Consider the following 18140-nt stretch of genomic DNA (forward strand, 5'->3'; position numbering starts at 1 on the left):
CGACCCCAGCGGCGGGAATCGCCTCAGAGCGGCAGCGGCGGGAACCGCGCGCGCAGCCCCGCCCCGCGCGCGCAGCCCCGCCCCGCGCACGCGCGCGCTCCCGCGCGACGTGGAGGCGGTGGGGGCGGGGGAGAAGGGGCGGCATTTGAAAAATGCCCGCGGCCTCCCATTGGCCGGCGGCGCCACCCGGCCCCGCCCCCCCGCCGCGCGCGCCGCGGCCCCGCCTCCCCCGCGCGCCCCCGCCCCTCAGCCGCCCCCCCCCGGCCCCCCCCCGGTCCCGCCGCCGCCGCCATTGGAGGCGCCGCCGCTTTGTGTCCGCCGGGCCCGGTGAGTCCCGGCCCCGCCCGCCCCCGGCGCTGCGCCGGGCGGGACACGGAGCCGCGCCTGGGAGGCCGTGGGTGCTGTGCTCGAGGCGCGGGGGCGCCGCCGGGGGAGGGCTCCCCGGAACTGCCCTCAGCGCGTCCCCCTCCCTGCCCTGACAGGCCTGGGGGAGCGGGGATGTCGTGACGGGGAGTCGCGACACGCTGCGCGGGCACGGCGCGATGTCGCGGCGGGCTCGGCCCGGCACAGGCCCGAGGAGGCGGCCCCGGGCCTCGGGTGTTCGCCGGGCCCAGCGGGGCCTGGCGGGGTGCGGGCCCGCGGGCCCTCACAAAGGAGCTGCGGGGCTCAAACACGCCTCTCGCCGATACAGGGCGAGCCCCGGGGAAGGTCAGCGGCGGAAGGGGCTGACAGGGCCGCGACACGATAAATAATCGCTATTTATAAACTTAGGAAGAGCTTGGCTCCCGCCGCGGCCTTCCCGCCTTTCGGCTGCTTGGCTGTGCTGTTGTTTGGGTTTTTGCCTGCACTAACTCACTTCCTCAACGCCCGAGAAGTGCCACCACTCGGGGGTAACCTCAGCCTGGCTGCGGTGTGGCTCCGCTTCCTAAAAGAGATCCCTAATCCCCCCGGAGTCGCTGATAGCGATGGATACAGACCTACGTGTGAGGCTCCCAAGCATTTCCAAGTGCCTTCCTGCGCCCAGGTGCTCACAGCCCGCTAAAGGGATGTAAATCACCCCCTCTGTAGAGCACAGACTCTATAGAGAAGGCTGTTAAATTCCAGTCTGGAACTGGCTTCTGTTCCTGTATCGTTATCCTTGCCGCTCTAGGCTGTGGGGTGTTTTTGGGTAAAACATCGCTAAGATTTAAGGAGAGAAGGAGCAGCTTCTGGGGTGGCTCTCGCCAGGCCCGGGGCCCCAGCAGCCAACCTGCTGCACCTGAGGACAGCTCGGGAACGCTGTTCAGAGCGAATCCTTCCCACATTCCCAAATAGTGTATTTTAACTGTTTTCCCATTAACCAGTGTCTGCAAATCACTGGGGAACTGCCCGGCCTGCGCTGCAGAAGGAAAGTTGGATAAAGTGGGATTGTGGGTGTGTTGCTGTCGCTCCTCTATACAGTGTAGCAGAGACTGATAGTTTGGATAGTTTGTTTATAGCTGTGGTATTTCTCACTTGGTAGGAGCCCTACTGAATTATTTCTGGGTTAGCAAGTGTGTCACTTCCCAGTTCTTATCTAACTATTGAGTAAGTGTTGCACTCTGATTTCCCAGCATGTGACTTTTGTTTGCTTTGACCATAAATAGTATTTTTAGCATCTTCAAGGGAGAGTTAGCCAGCAGTCTTTGGCAAGCAGCTCCCATTGAGGCAGGAAAGGTTCGGAAGTGCTTGTGTTTGTAAACAGCGTCCCTTCTCCATGAGAGCAGTGAGAGGAGAGGGAGGTGAGTTCAGCTCAAGAGTGGAAGTGTTTGATGGACTGGGCAGGAGAGCACAGGCCTTCCTCAGGTGAGACTTCAAAAAAATTCTGGATAGAGTGGGAGATCCTTGGAAATCAGCAACAAGTAGAGGAAAAAAAAAAGAAAAAAAAAAAAAAAGCCCTCATAATTCCTGTTGGAGGGAAGAACCTGATATAAATACCTTAAAAAAAAATAAAATGGCTTTTGGAGCTTTCTCTTGTTTACATGTGTGAGCTTGCTAATTAATGATCTTCTCAATTCATCATGCACATTCATCAGGCAGAAGCTCTTTGAATTGTTTTTGTCTTCAGAATATCTTTTCCTGTGTTTTTTCCCTTTCAGCAGAAAGTGACATGTAAATCTTTTGGCAGCATTTTGTTACAAGTGACCTGGGGTCCTCTGAGGATTTAAACTTCAGTGAGGGAATAAAAGTGTTACATTGATGGACTATAATGGGAGGTGTGGGTAGATTTCTTACAGACTGCAATGAAGTAATGGCTTTTGTCATGTATAGTTTAGTCTGTAGAATAATAAATGATGGGTGAATAAGTAGTATTTGGGAGGAGGGTTTATGTTTAAGCTTATTCTATCTAGGCAAGGAGGAGATGGCCTATAAAGGGTTCAAACCCTGGTATGTAACACTTGCAGCCTAAATTTTCATTCAGGTGTCAGCAGTTTGTCAAAATTCATGAAGTTGGATCCTGAATTAAGATATTTTATCCAAGGCTATGAAAACTTTCAGCAGAAGATTTTCATTTTGGAGTTGTTTTAACTTTGTGATCTGTCCTTGTTTTTTAAGCTCAAAGCTGAACCCTGTGAACTCTAAAGGGGTGATTTCATCCCTCAGTGGCCATGTGGCATAGACAGAGTGTGAGAATTTGGATCAAGGGCCATTCTAGCCAAAAACTGTTGTTCCTCAGGGCTTGTCACCATCATGATCCTGAGCATCAGTGTGGAGATGGATTATTTTGAGACAGCCATGCAGGCAGAAATTCTGCATCATATTAATCCCTTGGCTGAAGTTTCTGTGAGTTTTAGGTATGATGGTAGTGTAATTTAAGTTGCTTGCTGACTGTGGCTGTTTGGGGACATGAGGAAAAACTCCTGGGTGTTGGAATGGAAAATAATCCAGGCAATGGAAACGATCTGTTCTGCCTTCTGTGCAGGTCAGAGATTGATGGAGAAAGAATCAGAAGCCCATAGTGGTTTTCTGTTGGGCTGGTGTTCTTTGTGTGGAGAATAGTAAACAGACAAGTGCTGAGCTCAGCCCTGGGTGGGAGCATCAGTCTCACTCTAGTAATGTGCCTTTTTTTTTTTTTTTTTTTTCTTTCAGTGAAAGCAGCATCTGTGTGCACAGAAGGGCAGGGTTTATGCTCTGTAGAAACTGGGACAGGCAAGGTGTCAGTTGGGTTGCATTCGTGGCATTTGGAGTCAGAGGCTCAAATTCAATGCTGAATGAAAGTGTTTTCAAATTAAAACATCTTTAGGCTTAAAAGCCCCTCCTTTGGGTCTCTGAGTGTAGGAATTCCTGGGATGCTGGAAGTGTGAGGGATTTTTGCTGTGCTCCCCTGAACCCTAAAGTACATGGGATTTGTTGTTCCCCCATAACCCCAGGCAGGGAAGGAGTGGCTGGAAATGGACACTGTAACACAGGCAGGCTCAGGAATGCACTGCTTGGCAAGTGGGGAGCCCTTGGATGGGTGAGCTGGACCACTGCTCCTGGTTAATTGAAACAAGCTGCTCACAGCTCAGGTAGCCTGGAACAGAGCCCCAGGAGCCTCCACCGCAGGAGAGCTGCAAAGGCAGACCTTGGAGCTCAGTCAGGGGGAAATGTCAGACAGCTGGGACACCTGGGAAATGGCTCTAAGGATCGGGACAGAGGTTGTTGAATGCAGCAAGAGTGATGGGAGTGTCAGCTGCGCTCAGCCGCACGCGAGGGAGTTTCCAAGTGGGTTGGCAAATAAGAATCAGAAGTTGGAATTAACTTTGTATTCTCAATTCAGAACATATTTTATTAATCTGCAGGACTTTAGGCTGGTATAAATGACTAAGTGCTCCTGGGCTGACTTAGCCAAGAGCACAGGCAGCTCCGTGGGCTGGAAAAGCCGGAGTGCTGGAACACGGCAGCGTGCGGGCAGTGACAGCACCAGAACTCCTGACAGACACGTTTGTATCCAAGATGGTGCTGGGTGATAAACTGTGACCATGAGGGTTTGACAAAATATCTGCTACCTGGGCTGGGTTTTTAGGAACAGCTTTGAGGATTTCAAGGGGACAAAGCCTTGAAAGAGTTATGCAGCTAGCAAGTTAGAAGGTGATGAGTTTGGGCATGTTTGATTTGGATTTTCAGAAGTATTAACATTTCCTGTGCTTTTATTCTGCAGCTTCCAGAACATTTAAATGATCTTGTGCATTATAAAGTAGTAAATAATTCTCAGGAACCAATAGCTTGTTTTTTAAACCCAGTTTTACTTTGCTTTTTAAGGCTTTCTGATAACAAACAGCTGTTCTTACTTGTATTGCCTGTTGGATCACCTGTTGGGTTTGATGCCCTGCCTTCTAACCTGCAATTGCATAAAACCCTTTTTTAGCCCTTTTTGACCCCATTTCTAGGCCGGTGTCGTGTACTTTGTACCCAGTCACATTTAAGGACATCAATCACCCGTGGGTGTTGTGTGACAGTAAGGGGACACCCCACTGGCCCAGGATTGGATATACTTCCTCATTTTTCCATTGCATATTTGTTTTCAGCCTGCTCGCCCTACCTTGAGTCCTTATGAGCTGGAGTTTCTGGAGTGACTTTCTGTACTTTGGTGAAGGTTAGCACCCTGGTGCTGTTTTCACTGCTGATGTGATTATAGTTTTCTGACATTTGATCAGATTTAAATGTTCATTAAAATCACCCTTGAAACCTGCATCTGCAGGTGGTGGCCTCTTCCCCCTTTCAAGGCACAATATTTGTTTGATGTTTGTGTAAAACATGCCTGGGAATGCAGAGGGAACCAACAAGCCTGAATTTCTGCTGGATACCAGCTTGTTTGCATGTATTGTGGGCACAGGAACAAGGAATTGTACTCTTGAGAGCAAAAAGACTCCAGTGCTTTATACACTGATCTAAACAAAAGGGTTTTAAAAACTTAGGGAATTTTAAGTCAAAGTTTGGAGTACTGTTTTCATGCATGTGTCATGCAGGTCACACAGTTAAAAAATAATTAAAGCCCAGGACCATGTCAGCCACAGTGTGGCTTGTGTGTGTGTTTAATCCCAGGGAATGTGTCTTCTGTTGCCCCCAGCTGATTTCCCTGAGGGGGAATCTGTAGTTGGTTATTTTGGACTCACTTCAAAATTCTGGCATTTTCTTGAAGGGCTTTAGACTCTGCTATAAAAAACACTGGATCCTGAGCTGAAGCCTGGTGAAAATGCTCATTTTTTTTTTCCTTTCACTTTCCACACTTGAGGAAGGAAAGTCCCTTAAAACAGGACAATTTTTTTTTTAAGTGCTGTGCTATATTCTGTATATTCTGGTTGGCAATTAGTATATTTTCACATCCTGACATTTCACAAGAAAGCTTCATTCATCTCATTTTTTTGTTTTGTTGGCATGTGGTGTGGTTTGATATTTCTGTTTTGCCTCAGAAGAAAACAGCCGGTGCTGTTGAGCTTTGCTTTCCCTGGTGCTGAGGCAGGACAGTTCCCCGTGGGTTCTCAGAGTGGCTGTTGAGTTGTTGTCAGAAGTGTCTCTGGCTGGTTAGGGATCCCCACTGCTGAGCAGGGACAGGACTGTGTTTTTGGGGAGGTGGTGTTGGTGTGGTACAGAGCACCTACCTGTGCAGTGGGGAGAGCAGTGCTGAAACTGCGCTGAGAGCTTGGAAACAGGGCTGGGGCTGCTGCTGCTCTGTTCAGGCTGGAGAAATACCTCTTGAAACAGAAAGTTTATGGTAAGTGCCTGCCTTCTGAGCAAAAGGAGACACAGAGTAGGTGAAAGCAGGGCATATCTCTGTCAGGAAGGGAGGAGGGCAAGCTGGAGCTTGACCTTCGGATGCAATTGGGACAGGTCCAGATGTGGTTTGCTGGAGGTGAGGCTTTGCTTCTGAGGTTTTTAAAGGGAATGCTGAGAGGAAGTGAATGAGCCAATGAATCCTGGTTTTGTGATGGAATTAGTGAAACCCCTCTCCTTAGGAGTGCAGTGCCCAGTGCAGGCAGATGGGCAGCAGGTAAGAAAGGCTGTAAAAGCACAATAGTAGTAGGGTGTGAGACATGATGAGGGTTAAACTGAGCTTAACCCATTTGTTATCCATGACAGTGCATGTGTTTGGAGCAGAGCTTTGGCACGCTTGTTTTCTGGTAGAAGGCATGGAGACTGCTCTTCTGATTGTCTTTTTTTTTGTCAAAATATTTCTTAATTTCTTTAAATTGCATGGGGTTTAGTTTGGGGGGGCATAGCTTGGGTTCCCAATGCTTGTATCTTCTCCCTGGGATGTAATGGTGTCATTCCTTAGCTCCATGTGCCAGCTCCTGCTTTTTCCCAAAGTCACTGAGTGACCAGTTCCCTCACTCAGTGAAATGGCTGCTTCTCATCAGTGTTTGCCCTTAACTTAAAGAGCCTTTTTACCTTTCAGCCATCTTCTAAAGGAGCAGGTCTGGCTTGCACCTTTCCCTTTTCTGTTCCACCCATAGCTCACCAGTTTGCATACATGTTTTAGCACCTTTGTTGAATGCAAGTGTTGCTTGTCAGTTGTGTAAGTCATTTATCCTTTTCTTTTTAATCTTTAATTTGATAGATACGTGGACCTACATGTTTTTGTTTTGTTAATTTTCACACCACATCTTTTCTGTACTTTAGGTTGACTCCTCACTGCACTGTGAAAACCATTAGGAAAAAGTCCTTGGGGTTAAAACCTGGGGCTCCACAGTTACCTGCACTTGGGGCTAGAAATTAATTTAAATGTCGACTGATCTGTCTGAAGCTGAACCCGTGCATCATAAGGCGCTTCCACTCTTAACGGGAGCTCAGCTGATCCACACGGACAAGTTAAGTGAGGTAGGGGCTGGCCCTTTCTCCAAGCTTGCCCTTGGATCAGTCCTTGACTTCCAGTCCTGCTCAAGGTTACTCAGTATTCTTTCTCCCCTGCTTCTAGGAAACTCGACTGGGAGTCCAACAAACTCTGCTTCCCCTTCCCTGCTTTCCCTGAGATGATATGTCTGTCAAAATCCTCAAATGCTCATCTCATTTAATTTGGAATTGAAATAATTTCTTTTATAACCATAAAATGTGGAACTATCCTCTCCTATAATTCTTTGAAGAAGCTGTTTTGAGGGCTACTGTCTTTTAACATCCTAAAAAATCCAAACCAGAGTATCTCTACCTATGCTGCTCTGATTTACTTTAATCCCATTTCAAAACTTTCAGATTCTTTCCAGCATCTGTGCTGATTCTCATGTGTTTTTTGTAGAAAGTGGAAGACGACACAATGCCAATCCGTCGCTCGGTGAACGCTTCTTCCCGGGAAACTCCTCCCAAAAGCAAACCTGCCGAAGGGGAGGAGGTCAAAGCAGGTACAGTCAGTGGAGGGGATGCAGACATGCAGACATGGCTGGCTCTGAAACTCCTGCAAAACCCTACAGACAAGATGAAACTATTACTAATGTTTGGCTCCCTTTCACAGGCTTCTCCAAGATTTGTGTTTTGCAGACACTGTTTTCAGTCTGAACCCACTTGTTTTGTCTTTCATATCTTGTGTCATGCCAGACATGGCTAAATATTTATGGCTAAATATGGTCCCTTGAAAGTTTGCGCATCCTTTAGGGTAAAGAAATGATGAAGTTTCAGTAGTGTCAGAAAGATGGTTTGAGATCAAAAGGTGGAGTTAATAAATGGAAAAAACAGAGTATTCAAATTTTTTTGCTATTTTTCTGAGCAAAAATGTTTTACCACAATGTGTCATGCAATCTTGCCTGATATTAATGTGGCTGGTTTTAGCAGCTTGGCCTCAGTGTCCCAGAATGTGTCATTTCACTGATTTTTGTCCTTTTTGGTGTCACAAATAAAAAAAACTACCTGCAACACTGACTCGTAATTCACTGTGTATTTTAAATGCCTCCATGGGAAAACTGCACAGGAACGTATCAGAAATGCTTAAGCTGCACAGAGCAGTGTTGGTGGGCAGTTCTTTATCCAGAGAGTGTGGAATTTCAGTTTAAATGCATTTTATCTAGCAGGCAGCCCAGTTTCTCAGGCCTGTTCTGAGCTAAATATACTTTTATGTATTTTTTATTTCCTTGATAAGTTGATTTCTGACTGGATTTGATCCTTCTGATGTACAAATGCTCCTGCCAATGCACGTGCCACCTAAAGCTTTGCCAAGTCTGGGAAAATGTGATGGAATTGTAATTATCCCTCAGGTGCTTTTGTGTTTAAAATTAACTGGGTCATAAGCAAAGCTATTTCTTAGAATGCCAGGCCTGTCTGCAACAGCAGCTTGTGGAGTTGAGAGGAGAACACTCGGAACTGGTTAATTGTGAAAATATTGCATAATGTTGTTTGCAGTTATTCTGGCATTTGAGGGCTGATTGCATCTTTATTGAAGCTCTTTCCAGTACTTTTCTACACTTTTAAATTGCTTCTAAATAACACTAATAAGTTAGTGAAAACAAATTGGTGGGAAGTAATTAGTGGGGTGTGCTCTTAAGTTTGGTTTTTTCCCCTCTACCTTCTTAAAGAATAAAAGCTTGGTTTTGAACAGTAACTTTGTTTTTTCACATTTTCTAGATGCAGAAGTCACCTCTGAGGAATCTGCCTCTGTTGGAGAGGAACAAGAGCCTGAAACCCTGCCTGCTGCATCCAATGAAGCAGAACAGCCAAAGGAACCTGAGAATGAAGGGAAGGAGGAAACTAAGTCCTCAGAAGAAACCAAAAAGGAGTAAGGCTTTCTTGGCATGGAATTCAGGGTTTTGAGGAGGATTCTGAAGGAAGTCAGGCTCTAAGAGAGAAAAGATAGTGGGAGAGAAAAGGAAAATGAATGCCTGAAGTTGCTTCTCCTTAAGGTACTTCTAAGGAAGAAGCTACTGATCATATGGAGCTGCTGTTCTTGAACAGATATGAGGCATAATAGTGATACAGAGCCTCTTTTTTTACTAATAGGAACATCAAAATAGTCCTTAAGTTATGTTAATTTAAATAGTGTCAGATAGTCTGGGCTTTGTTTTGTTTGGTTTTTTTTCGTGTCTGTCTTGTTGGCTTTAGTGCCTCTTGTCTTACTGTTGCTCTGTATTTTCCCTAAGTGAGAAGGAGCAGTCTAAGGAGAAGGAGAAGAAGGTGAAGAAGACCATCCCTGCGTGGGCCACGCTCTCTGCCAGCCAGCTGGCTCGGGCACAGAAGCAGACTCAGATGGCAGCCACCTCCCGGCCCAAAATGGATGCGATTTTAACCGAGGCCATCAGGGTAAGCAGGACACAAATGTGGTTTTTATTCAATTTATGTTCTAAAACACGATTTCAGCTTGCTGAGGGGCGGGTGACAGTGCTGTGTGTTAGCAGGAAGCTGAGTGTGTAAGATGGATGTGCCTGTGCCTGGAACACCATGTAGCTGGCATCTTGTGGTGGCCTGTGTGCATCAGTCCAATCTCTGCTTTTCCACCCCTCTCAGGATAATTCCAGTGTAGGTGGTTTCTAGTGTTCTGTTTCTGTTTCAGGCCTGCTTTCAGAAGAGCGGTGCCTCGGTGGTTGCAATACGGAAATACATCATCCACAAATACCCTTCCCTGGAGCTGGAGAGGAGGGGATACCTCCTGAAGCAAGCACTGAAAAGGGAGCTGGAGAGGGGAATCATTAGGCAGGTAAGAGCTGCTCTGTGGGGTGGCATTGCTGAAGAGAGACTGTTTCCAAGGGCCTGGAGTGACAGGACAAGGGGCAATGGCTTCAGAGTTCCAGAGAACAGGGTTAGATGGGATATTGGAAAATGATCCTTCCCTGTGAGGGTGGGGAGGCCCTGGCACAGGGTGTCCAGAGCAGCTGTGGCTGCCTCATCCCTGGCAGTGTTCAAGGGCAGGTTGGACGGGGCTTGGAGCAGCCTGGGATAGTGGAAGGTGGCCCTGCCCATGGCAGGGGTAGAACTGGGTGGTCTTTAAGATTCGTTCTATTCAAAACCATTCCATGATTCTGGGAACTGCACAGGAATTTCTTAACTTCACTAGAAGATCTGTGGAATGAACATGTTCTTCCTCGTGGAGGTTCATCATCCAGTGTCTCTGCTTTGCTGGACTGTCAGGATTTCAGCACTGTTGTGTCAGTCACATACTTGGCACTGTTGGTTTTTGTGCAATTCCTGGCCATTTCTGGGTGTTGTGTCACACACCATTGCAGCAGCACGAGTCCAGCAGTGTCACTTCTGCAGCAGTGTGGGTTTTAACGCAGTAATTTATTCTGTGTTATCTGTCAGGATCTCTTGGTCAGAACAGCAATATCCCAAAGCCTGGCTGCTGTTTCTGGTCTTACTGAAGGTTCAGTTGGTTCAAATCAGGCCACTGCCATAAAAACCCACTGCAGGATGACTGTATTCAAAATCTGCATCTTGGTGTGAGTCTGTCTCAGGTTGTTAGTATTGTGAGTTGCTCTGTTAAGGACTGAAATGGACTTTCTCTTGAACCAGGTTAAAGGAAAGGGAGCTTCTGGGAGCTTTGTGGTGGTGTCTAACGCAGGAAAAACTGTTCCAAAAGCCAGAGACAGAAAGGTAAGATGGATCATTTTAAACAACACTCTGAAATGTACTGCACAGGAGCACATGTACCTTACCCAATGTTCTCAACCCAGTGCTCTCCTCCTTGCTGTGCTTTTTCTCCCCAAGTACAGCAATTGAAACACCCATCCCACTGATATCAGACTCAGAAAACTACTATGAGGCATTAAACCCAAGTCAAATTATCACAATCTCAGTTTTAAAATGTTTACATTAACCCCCTAGGCTTTGGTTCAGAGGCAGAAAACTGAATAACCATGAAACTCTTCCTCTCTTTACTGGGCAGAGAGAGGTGACTCTCAGGTGTTGGTATTTATGCTACTGCTGTGTGTGTTTTATCTGTTGGGTGGATAAAGGGAAGACTCCAGTCTTTAGAACTGAGGGCAATGTTTTCCCATCAGCTATGAGGACAGAGGGAGGTAGAAGAAAATATCCTAAGGCTTCTGGAAGAAAGCTGCTGATGCTGGGTGTTGTTGGGGACTAATGTGAAGGGGTTGGTTTTTTGAGCTTCACAGCTAGTTGTGGCTCCAGCACTGCTGATCTCCACCCCATGCTGTGCTGAGTGTGTGAAACACATTTCTAATGTTGCAGTTACAAAATGGTTATCTGGAATTGCCAATCCCTTGGGATTAGACAGGTGGAGTTAGACAAGTAACACCTTGGTGGTCACCTCTTGCCTCCCTGGGAGACCAAAAGCCCTAAAACTGAAGGAAATGTTCTCACACTTGGTGTAGAGCCCTGGAGGAAACTAATTGTAGTGGCACTTTTTAAACAGGGCTCACTGGCTCCACAAGAAGTGTGAGCAAGGCAGCTCAGCAGGCAGTGTGAGGAGCACTTATCCCACATGTACATTGCTGATTCAGAAATGCAGAGTTTTAGGCCCTGCTGACACATAAAAATCTCTGTGTTTCAGAAAAGCAGTTCGGCTCTGAGCACAGAGCAGCAGGTGAAGCTGGAGGATGTCCTGCCGCTGGCCTTCACCCGCCTGTGTGAGCCCAAGGAAGCTTCTTACAGCCTGATCAAGAAATACGTGTCTCAGTATTACCCCAAACTCAAAGTAGATGTAAGGTAAGTGCTGGAGTTGCTTTAGCAAGCAGAGGATTGGGGAAACTTGGCCTTCCTCTCCTTCTATCTCACTTCACGATGATTCAGTCTGGTTTAAGCCAGGTGCTGCTCCAAGTTGCAGAGCCTGTGGGAAAGCTGGAGGAAAAGCTGTGCCTTTTCCTGCCTCCCTCCACATTCCATCTTTGTTCCTGACACCACCAGCAGCACTGCTCTGCACACCTTAACCACACCCACATCCCTTTACTGCCTGGATGTGAAGGCCTCTCCTCGGAGTTTCATCCCCCTTGGATGTGCTTGCTTTAGCCAGCACATATGTACAGTAATCTTTAAGCTGACCTGTATGGAGTGAGGCTTGGGAAGCAAAACTAGGAAAACCCTGCATATCACCTCTAACAGGGTTCTGTCAGCCCCTTGTTTGCCTGTGAGCTGAGTGCCCACCATGTCCAAATGTGCTGCTCAAGGTAAGTGGATCCTTGCCAGGGCCGTGTGCCCGGAGCTGCCGGCAGTGCCGTGCCACCGAGCCCGTGCCACCGCTCAGATCCCAGCGTGGTGCCACGTTCTGCCTGGGCAATGAGCCTCACTGACAGATCTCCATTTAAAGTGTCTGCATGTAGGCAGACACTCTAAGTGCTGCTCTGCTCACACGCTGCAAAGCGCTGTTTCTCTGTTTGTTTTTGGAGCTGTCAGTGTGTGTCAGTAAAGCTTTCTCCTCCTGTGTTTCAGACCCCAGCTGCTGAAGAATGCCCTGCAGAGAGCTGTAGAGAAGGGCCAGTTAGAGCAGATCACAGGGAAGGGAGCGTCTGGGACATTCCAGGTCAGAGACTGGGTTCATCTTTGTTGACCAGAAGCCTTGGATGTCAGTTACTGCGCCCTGTCCCCTGGTTTCACAGGGCAGCCCTTTCTTCGGCAGCCTGGCATGCTCAGCTCTTGTCCAGCTGTGAAGCACTAGAACTCTTGTTCTCCTCTTGGTCTCCATTTCAGGAGCAGACCCCTGTTCCCTTGCTGAGCGTGCTGCACGCACTGCTCAGCTCTGACTCACCAGCACAGTAGGGAGCTGGTGGGATAAGCTTTCCTTCCCATCCCTCACTGGAAGTGCAGCAGGTACCCCAGATGCCTGCGACATCTTTTACTCATGTGTGTACCACAGAAGTCTCTTGGGGATATTTGGTCCATGGGATGGAGGAAGATGTGATTTATTTTGCTTTTCTTTCCTCCCCTGAGCAATAGGCCCTTAGACTGCCACATCCTTGCAGTGTATTTGGGGGCTGGGGTGAGGGGTTGCTGATAAAGCCCCCCAGACTGACTAGGGCTGTCTTCCCACCTGCAGCTGGGAGAGCAGCGTTCCCTGTGCAGTGTTTTAATATTAAACATATCTGTGCTAATGCAGGAGCGCCGACCCACCTGGTGCAGAGGAGCTTGTCCTGACCTGGTTTGGGAGAATTTTGTCTTGATGCTTTTCTCTTCCTCCTTGGAAAATAGCTGAAGAAATCAGGGGAGAAGCCCCTGCTGGGTGGGACTCTGATGGAAGATGCCATCCTGTCTGCTATTGCGGCCATGAACGAACCGAAGACCTGCTCCACCACAGCGCTGAAGAAGTATATCCTGGAAAATTACCCAGGGACCAACTCCAACTTCCAGGGTAAAGTACTGATCTATTGCTTCTATTCTGCATGCTGAGAGAGTCCTGCAGCTGCAGATGTGCCTGTGCAGCACCTTGAAGCTGCTCTGTTGAGCTTGCAGGGAGCTGCAGCTGCTCAGTTCTTTGTGCTGCAGAGATGCACTGTGGTTTGAATTCCCATCAGCCCCTTTCAAGCCAGACAAAGGCCAGTTCCTGAGACAGAATGCACAATTCTCTTGTGTATAACCAGGAAGGGGGAATAGTATTTAAGTACTTTATTGTTCTTAAATCACTAAGTTGATTTCATCCTTCTCTGCTTTGAAAGGCATCGATGCAGTTCCTAACTGTGTTTCATTAAGAGAACTTGTGTTGTTTAACTTTTTTAAAAAATTCACGAGCACCCCTCTTACTGATTTGTTTGAGACCCTACTTCTGATTTTTAAAAGGTCAAGAAATAAGGAGAAAAGCCACTTGTATTTTATTTGGAAGGGAGATTTGGCATATCTTTGTTCCCAGGAGTGACACTAATGTCTGGTTTGACTTTTGCCTGAGCAGAGGCTTTCAGGCAGATCTTCTGATGGCTTATTTGGGTTATTTGGGCTGAGCCCCAGTGCAAGTGGCTGGTGCTGAAGGTCAGTTGAGACAGGCTGAGCTCACAGCAGTCTCTGCTCAAATCTAAACATAGATCAGTTTGTTCCTGTGGTGTCACTTAGCTGGTGCCATTCCTCGTGAGCAGAGGAGATTGCTGATCCCAGTCTTTATCTGGAGCACAGCATCAGCACAGCTGCTTGGTGCAGGGTTACTGACACACAGCACAGGTTCCAGGGCTGAAGTAGCTGCCCTGAGACCTTCTGCCAATTAGAAATTGATGTTGGGTGTGACTTCTTAATCTCAGAGCAGGAAAAAGAGCTTCCAGGCTTCCTAAGCCCTCACACAGTTTATTTTCAGGACCACTGGAAACGTCCCTTGTCCTTAGGGCCTGTGTTGAGCCAGCCTCCAGTGCTTGTCACTCCTACAAGGCTGAGAAGGAAATCTCAGCTTGCAATCTGTTGTTTTCTTTCTCCTTCCATTACATAAAAGGAATTTTGATGATCTCTGCTTTGTTCTGAGAGCAACTGGAGGAAGATCTGGTGAGATGTGAAAAGCAGGCGGGCACACACTGCAGAGCCAGAGCTCTGCTCTCCTCCCCAGTTTATGCCTCCTCTCAGAACTGGACTTGACTGGAGTCAAATCCTTTATGTGCTTTATTGACCTTTGACACCCAGAGTAAAACCAGCCTTAGGGTTATAAAAACTTTGGAACATGCTTGAGATTGGACCTTGTTTTTCACTGGAAGCTCAATATGTAAATGGTCCCTCTAATTCAGCCTGAAAATGGTTCTGAACTGACTAAACAACCCAAGCCTTCTGCCAAAGATCCCCTGTACTTGCACAGTTTGAGTTACAATTCTTACAAAGTAAGAATTCCATACAATGGAATGGCTGGAATAAAAGACTGGAATAAAAAGTTCATCTGTTGTATTTCTAGATGAAATATTTTACCCTTTAAAAACAAAACAAAAAGCAAACCACAGTGTGGGGAGGGATGGAGTACATGCAACATTTAGAACATGAGGAAATCAAAATCAGGGTAAAAGGAGTGTTTTAAAACACACTTTAGAGGACAGGTCCGAGACCTGGGCTAAATTTGGACAGAGGTAGTTATATGGTGTTCTTGAATGATTTATGAAGGAGCATCCCATGATCTAGAAACATGCATTGTTCTTGACTCCTTCCTCTGGAGAATTTAAACTCTTGCCAAGTGCTCAGAAGCAGTATCTTGTATCTTGCTTGAAAACTGACTGAGAGGATTTCCCATCCTTACTCCAGCGCTGATTTCAGAGGGCATAGCAGAGAGCAGTGAGATCAGACAAGAGGATAAAGATAGTAACACAACCTTTCTCTGATTTCCTTTTCACAGTGCATCTACTGAAGAGAACCCTGCAGAAATGTGAGAAGAATGGCTGGATGGAGCAAATTTCTGGGAAGGGCTTCAGTGGAACCTTTCAGCTTTGTTTCCCTTATTATCCTAGGTAAAGAGCTTGTCTGTAAAATGATGTTCAGGAGTTTTGCACAGCTCAGGTAGCAGAGCTGAAGTTCATGAGCCAACCTATTTACAGGGAGGTCGTGGAGGGTTTAATCACTGGTGAACTGCCATGTTGTCACCCATGCTCTGGATAATGGCATTACTTGGGTGAACAGAAAGCAAACTTCATTAGCAAGGGAAGCTTTTAAGGGCAGTGGAAATACTGGGCTCAGGTAGTCTGTTGTGCTGTTTTTGTTGCAGGCTGGGCTATTGAATTCACCAGAGCAGGGAGTGGGGTTCTCCATGCCAGGATGCTCCTAAGGAGCAGGACCCAACTGTTCCTTCCTTAGGGGAGGAGAGGTGGGAGGATGACCTAGATTAGCTACTCCAAGTCTAAAGAGCCTTTCTTCTCCTGCTGTGAGCTGATACTGTGCTGGGCCATGTGGAGCCCAAGGATGTCCCAGGAAGAGCCAAATGGCAGCACAGTCATTGAAGAGCTGCTCCCCAGCTCCCTGTGTTGCACACGAGTCCCCCACAGCTTCAGCCATGCTTAGTGATGAGTCTCATCCTGCCTTTGTGGTTTCTCTCCCTGGGTTTGCAGGGAAGGAGCAACAAGGGATAGAAATGGAGAAGAGACAGCTTAGGGCTGATGCAGTCCCAGGCAGAGACTAAATAACCTTGGTTTGGGACAGCAGCAATCACAGAATTCCTGGGGGCATTTCTGGATTAGGCCAAAGCTGTAACCTTAGGGGAAAGCTGCAGTGCCAGAGGAGAGCCAGGGTTACCCAGGGCTTGCTTACCCTGGAGTTGTATCCTTAGAAGCAAATTGCACCCTGACCAGACCCCTCTTGTAGCCCAGATGTGCTCTATCCAGAGAAGCAGCAGGATGAGGATTCTGAGGAATCTGATGAGGAAGAAGAGGAGGAATCTGAGGAGGAGGAAGACTCTGAAGAGGAAGAGTCTGAGGAGGAAGAGCCACCACCAAAGAAGAGGTATGGCAGCATGAGAGATGAGTGGGCTCCTTTGGATGAAATAAGTGTCTGTCACAGCTGTAGAGTGCTCAGGTGTGTCTCGTGGTGTGCTCACTTATCCACAGGGCTGTTGCTCACAGGTGTTGGCAGAAGTTTCTAATTATTCCTTATTCCAGAGGTACTGACCTCCCCCATTCCATAACTTGAAGCCTTCCTCTTTTCTCCTGCAGATGAGAGAGAGCCTGTGTTTATTCTTTGTGTTGCCTTTAGTCTCCTGCTTTAGCAAGTGTGATGTTTCACGTAAACTTTTTGTATTTATTGTTTCCTTAAAAAAGTTCTTCCCTACAGTAATTATTTGCAGCTCTGTAGCCAGATGTGAGACCTGCCGCATTCAGAATTTGGACTTAATATGAGTGTTGTTTGTTAAGTAATAAAATCCCACTTAGACAGGAGAGAGTGCTTAGGGCTCTTAATTGTTCTGACAGCAGACTGATTCACTGTCATTATTTATATGTTTATTTTCCTAACAAAGGGGTTGGAAGCCTCCCTGGCAGCTCTGTGGGGATGGGAACTGCTCAGTGCAGAGCTACCAGAGGAGCTCTTGCTCTCTGGGATTTAGCTCATGTAATGTGCCGGCAAAGGACAGGGATGCCAAGATGTGCTTCATTCATGCAAACTGCTGACAGCAGCTCTGCTCTGGGTACTGTTTGTGCCTCCACTGAGCTCCTGTGCTGTCTCTTCCTGACAGGATGCAGAAGAGACCACCCCCCAAATCCCGGAGCAGGGCCCCTCCGATGAAGCGAAGAGAGTCCAAACCCAAGCCAAGGAAAACCCCCGCTGCCCGCCGGGACAAAGCAAAGCCCCCTCCCAAGGTCAAAACCCCCGCTAAGAAAGCCAAACCGGCAGCCCCAGCCATCAAGAAAGCCTCCAGTGGCAGCTCTTCCAAGAAACCAGCAGCCAGTGGGAGGAAGGAAGTGAAACCCTCTGCCAAGGGCAAATCCACCATGAGGAAATCTCTCCGGGCAAAAAAGTAAAATGTTTCCAGTGTCAGGGAATCCCATGGTCAAATCCACAATCTTGTTTTATAAGTCAACGTGCATTTGTATTTTAGTTCTGATGCTTAAACACTTCTTTAATTTTTTAATTTTTTTTTTCTTGAATGATGGGGAAAAGCTGAAAACTAAATCAAACCAACCCAAGCATTCGTTAGATCTCGATGCTGTGCCTCGTGCCTGCCCCTCCCCTGGAACGAGTCATCTTTACTTTCTGCAATAATTTTAGGACTTTTCTAGGACGTCTCTAATCTGTACATTTATGGTGTTCCATGTGGGTTTCGGGGGGGAGGGTTGGCTTTTAAAACAATTCTTCAAAGAAGACCTTTATATCTTTAGACAGCAGGAACAGGATGATTGGGGGAATGTGATTCTTTAATGAGAAGGTGCGGTGGCAGAGGAGTCCTCCCTAGATCCCTGCATGCCGAGGTCCTTGGCGCTTCCACGAGGGAGCCGTGTACATACAGCACTTGCACTGAGCCCCCCAGGTGCTGCTTTCCTCAGCCACAGGCCCAAGGGTGGCTGCTGAGGCAGATCCTCAGTGCCTCCTGGGGCTCTGGTGCCAGAGGGGCTCCAAAAGGGGCAGCTCTCGGTTAGGCGGGTGATTTGAATTAGTGTTTCCACACCACATTTGTTACCTTAAAACCAAAATATATTAAAGTCTTCTTGAATCCAACTTTCAAATGTTTTTAAGAGATGAAAAGCCTGGGTTTGTCACCTCTTGTTTACCCTTTTTTAAAGAGAAGTTGGAGAGCTATACAATTGCTAATGTAGAGATGTTAATAAGTGAAGAACATGCGGTTTGCTAAAATAAAATGAAACTAGATTCCAGGCCTGCCTTCTGAGTTCATTCTCTCCTTG

The 18140-nt window shown here is 47.3% G+C and overlaps 1 protein-coding gene across 5 annotated transcripts; it reads left to right on the top strand.

The window, feature by feature from the left end:
* Nucleotides 1-209: 209 nt before the first annotated feature.
* Nucleotides 210-18110, top strand: HP1BP3 (heterochromatin protein 1 binding protein 3). 5 transcript variants are annotated; one of them, XM_086860517.1, is made up of 13 exons: nt 210-327; nt 6619-6816; nt 7229-7331; nt 8545-8695; nt 9057-9216; nt 9467-9610; nt 10423-10503; nt 11423-11577; nt 12298-12388; nt 13054-13213; nt 15152-15263; nt 16111-16248; nt 16976-18110. In XM_086860517.1, the coding sequence occupies exons 2-13, from the start codon at nt 6721-6723 to the stop codon at nt 17259-17261; spliced, it is 1677 nt and encodes a 558-aa protein (XP_086716643.1). In that variant the 5' UTR covers nt 210-327; nt 6619-6720; the 3' UTR covers nt 17262-18110. The 5 variants fall into 5 exon arrangements, with proteins under 5 accessions (XP_086716643.1, XP_086716647.1, XP_086716644.1 ...); XM_086860518.1 differs by lacking the exon at nt 210-327 and adding an exon at nt 1349-1824; XM_086860520.1 differs by lacking the exon at nt 210-327 and adding an exon at nt 4527-4594.
* Nucleotides 18111-18140: the final 30 nt, after the last annotated feature.

This window comes from Cyanistes caeruleus, chromosome 22, assembly GCF_971803275.1.
Source record: "Cyanistes caeruleus chromosome 22, bCyaCae1.hap1.1, whole genome shotgun sequence".
Taxonomy (NCBI): Eukaryota; Metazoa; Chordata; class Aves; order Passeriformes; family Paridae; genus Cyanistes; species Cyanistes caeruleus.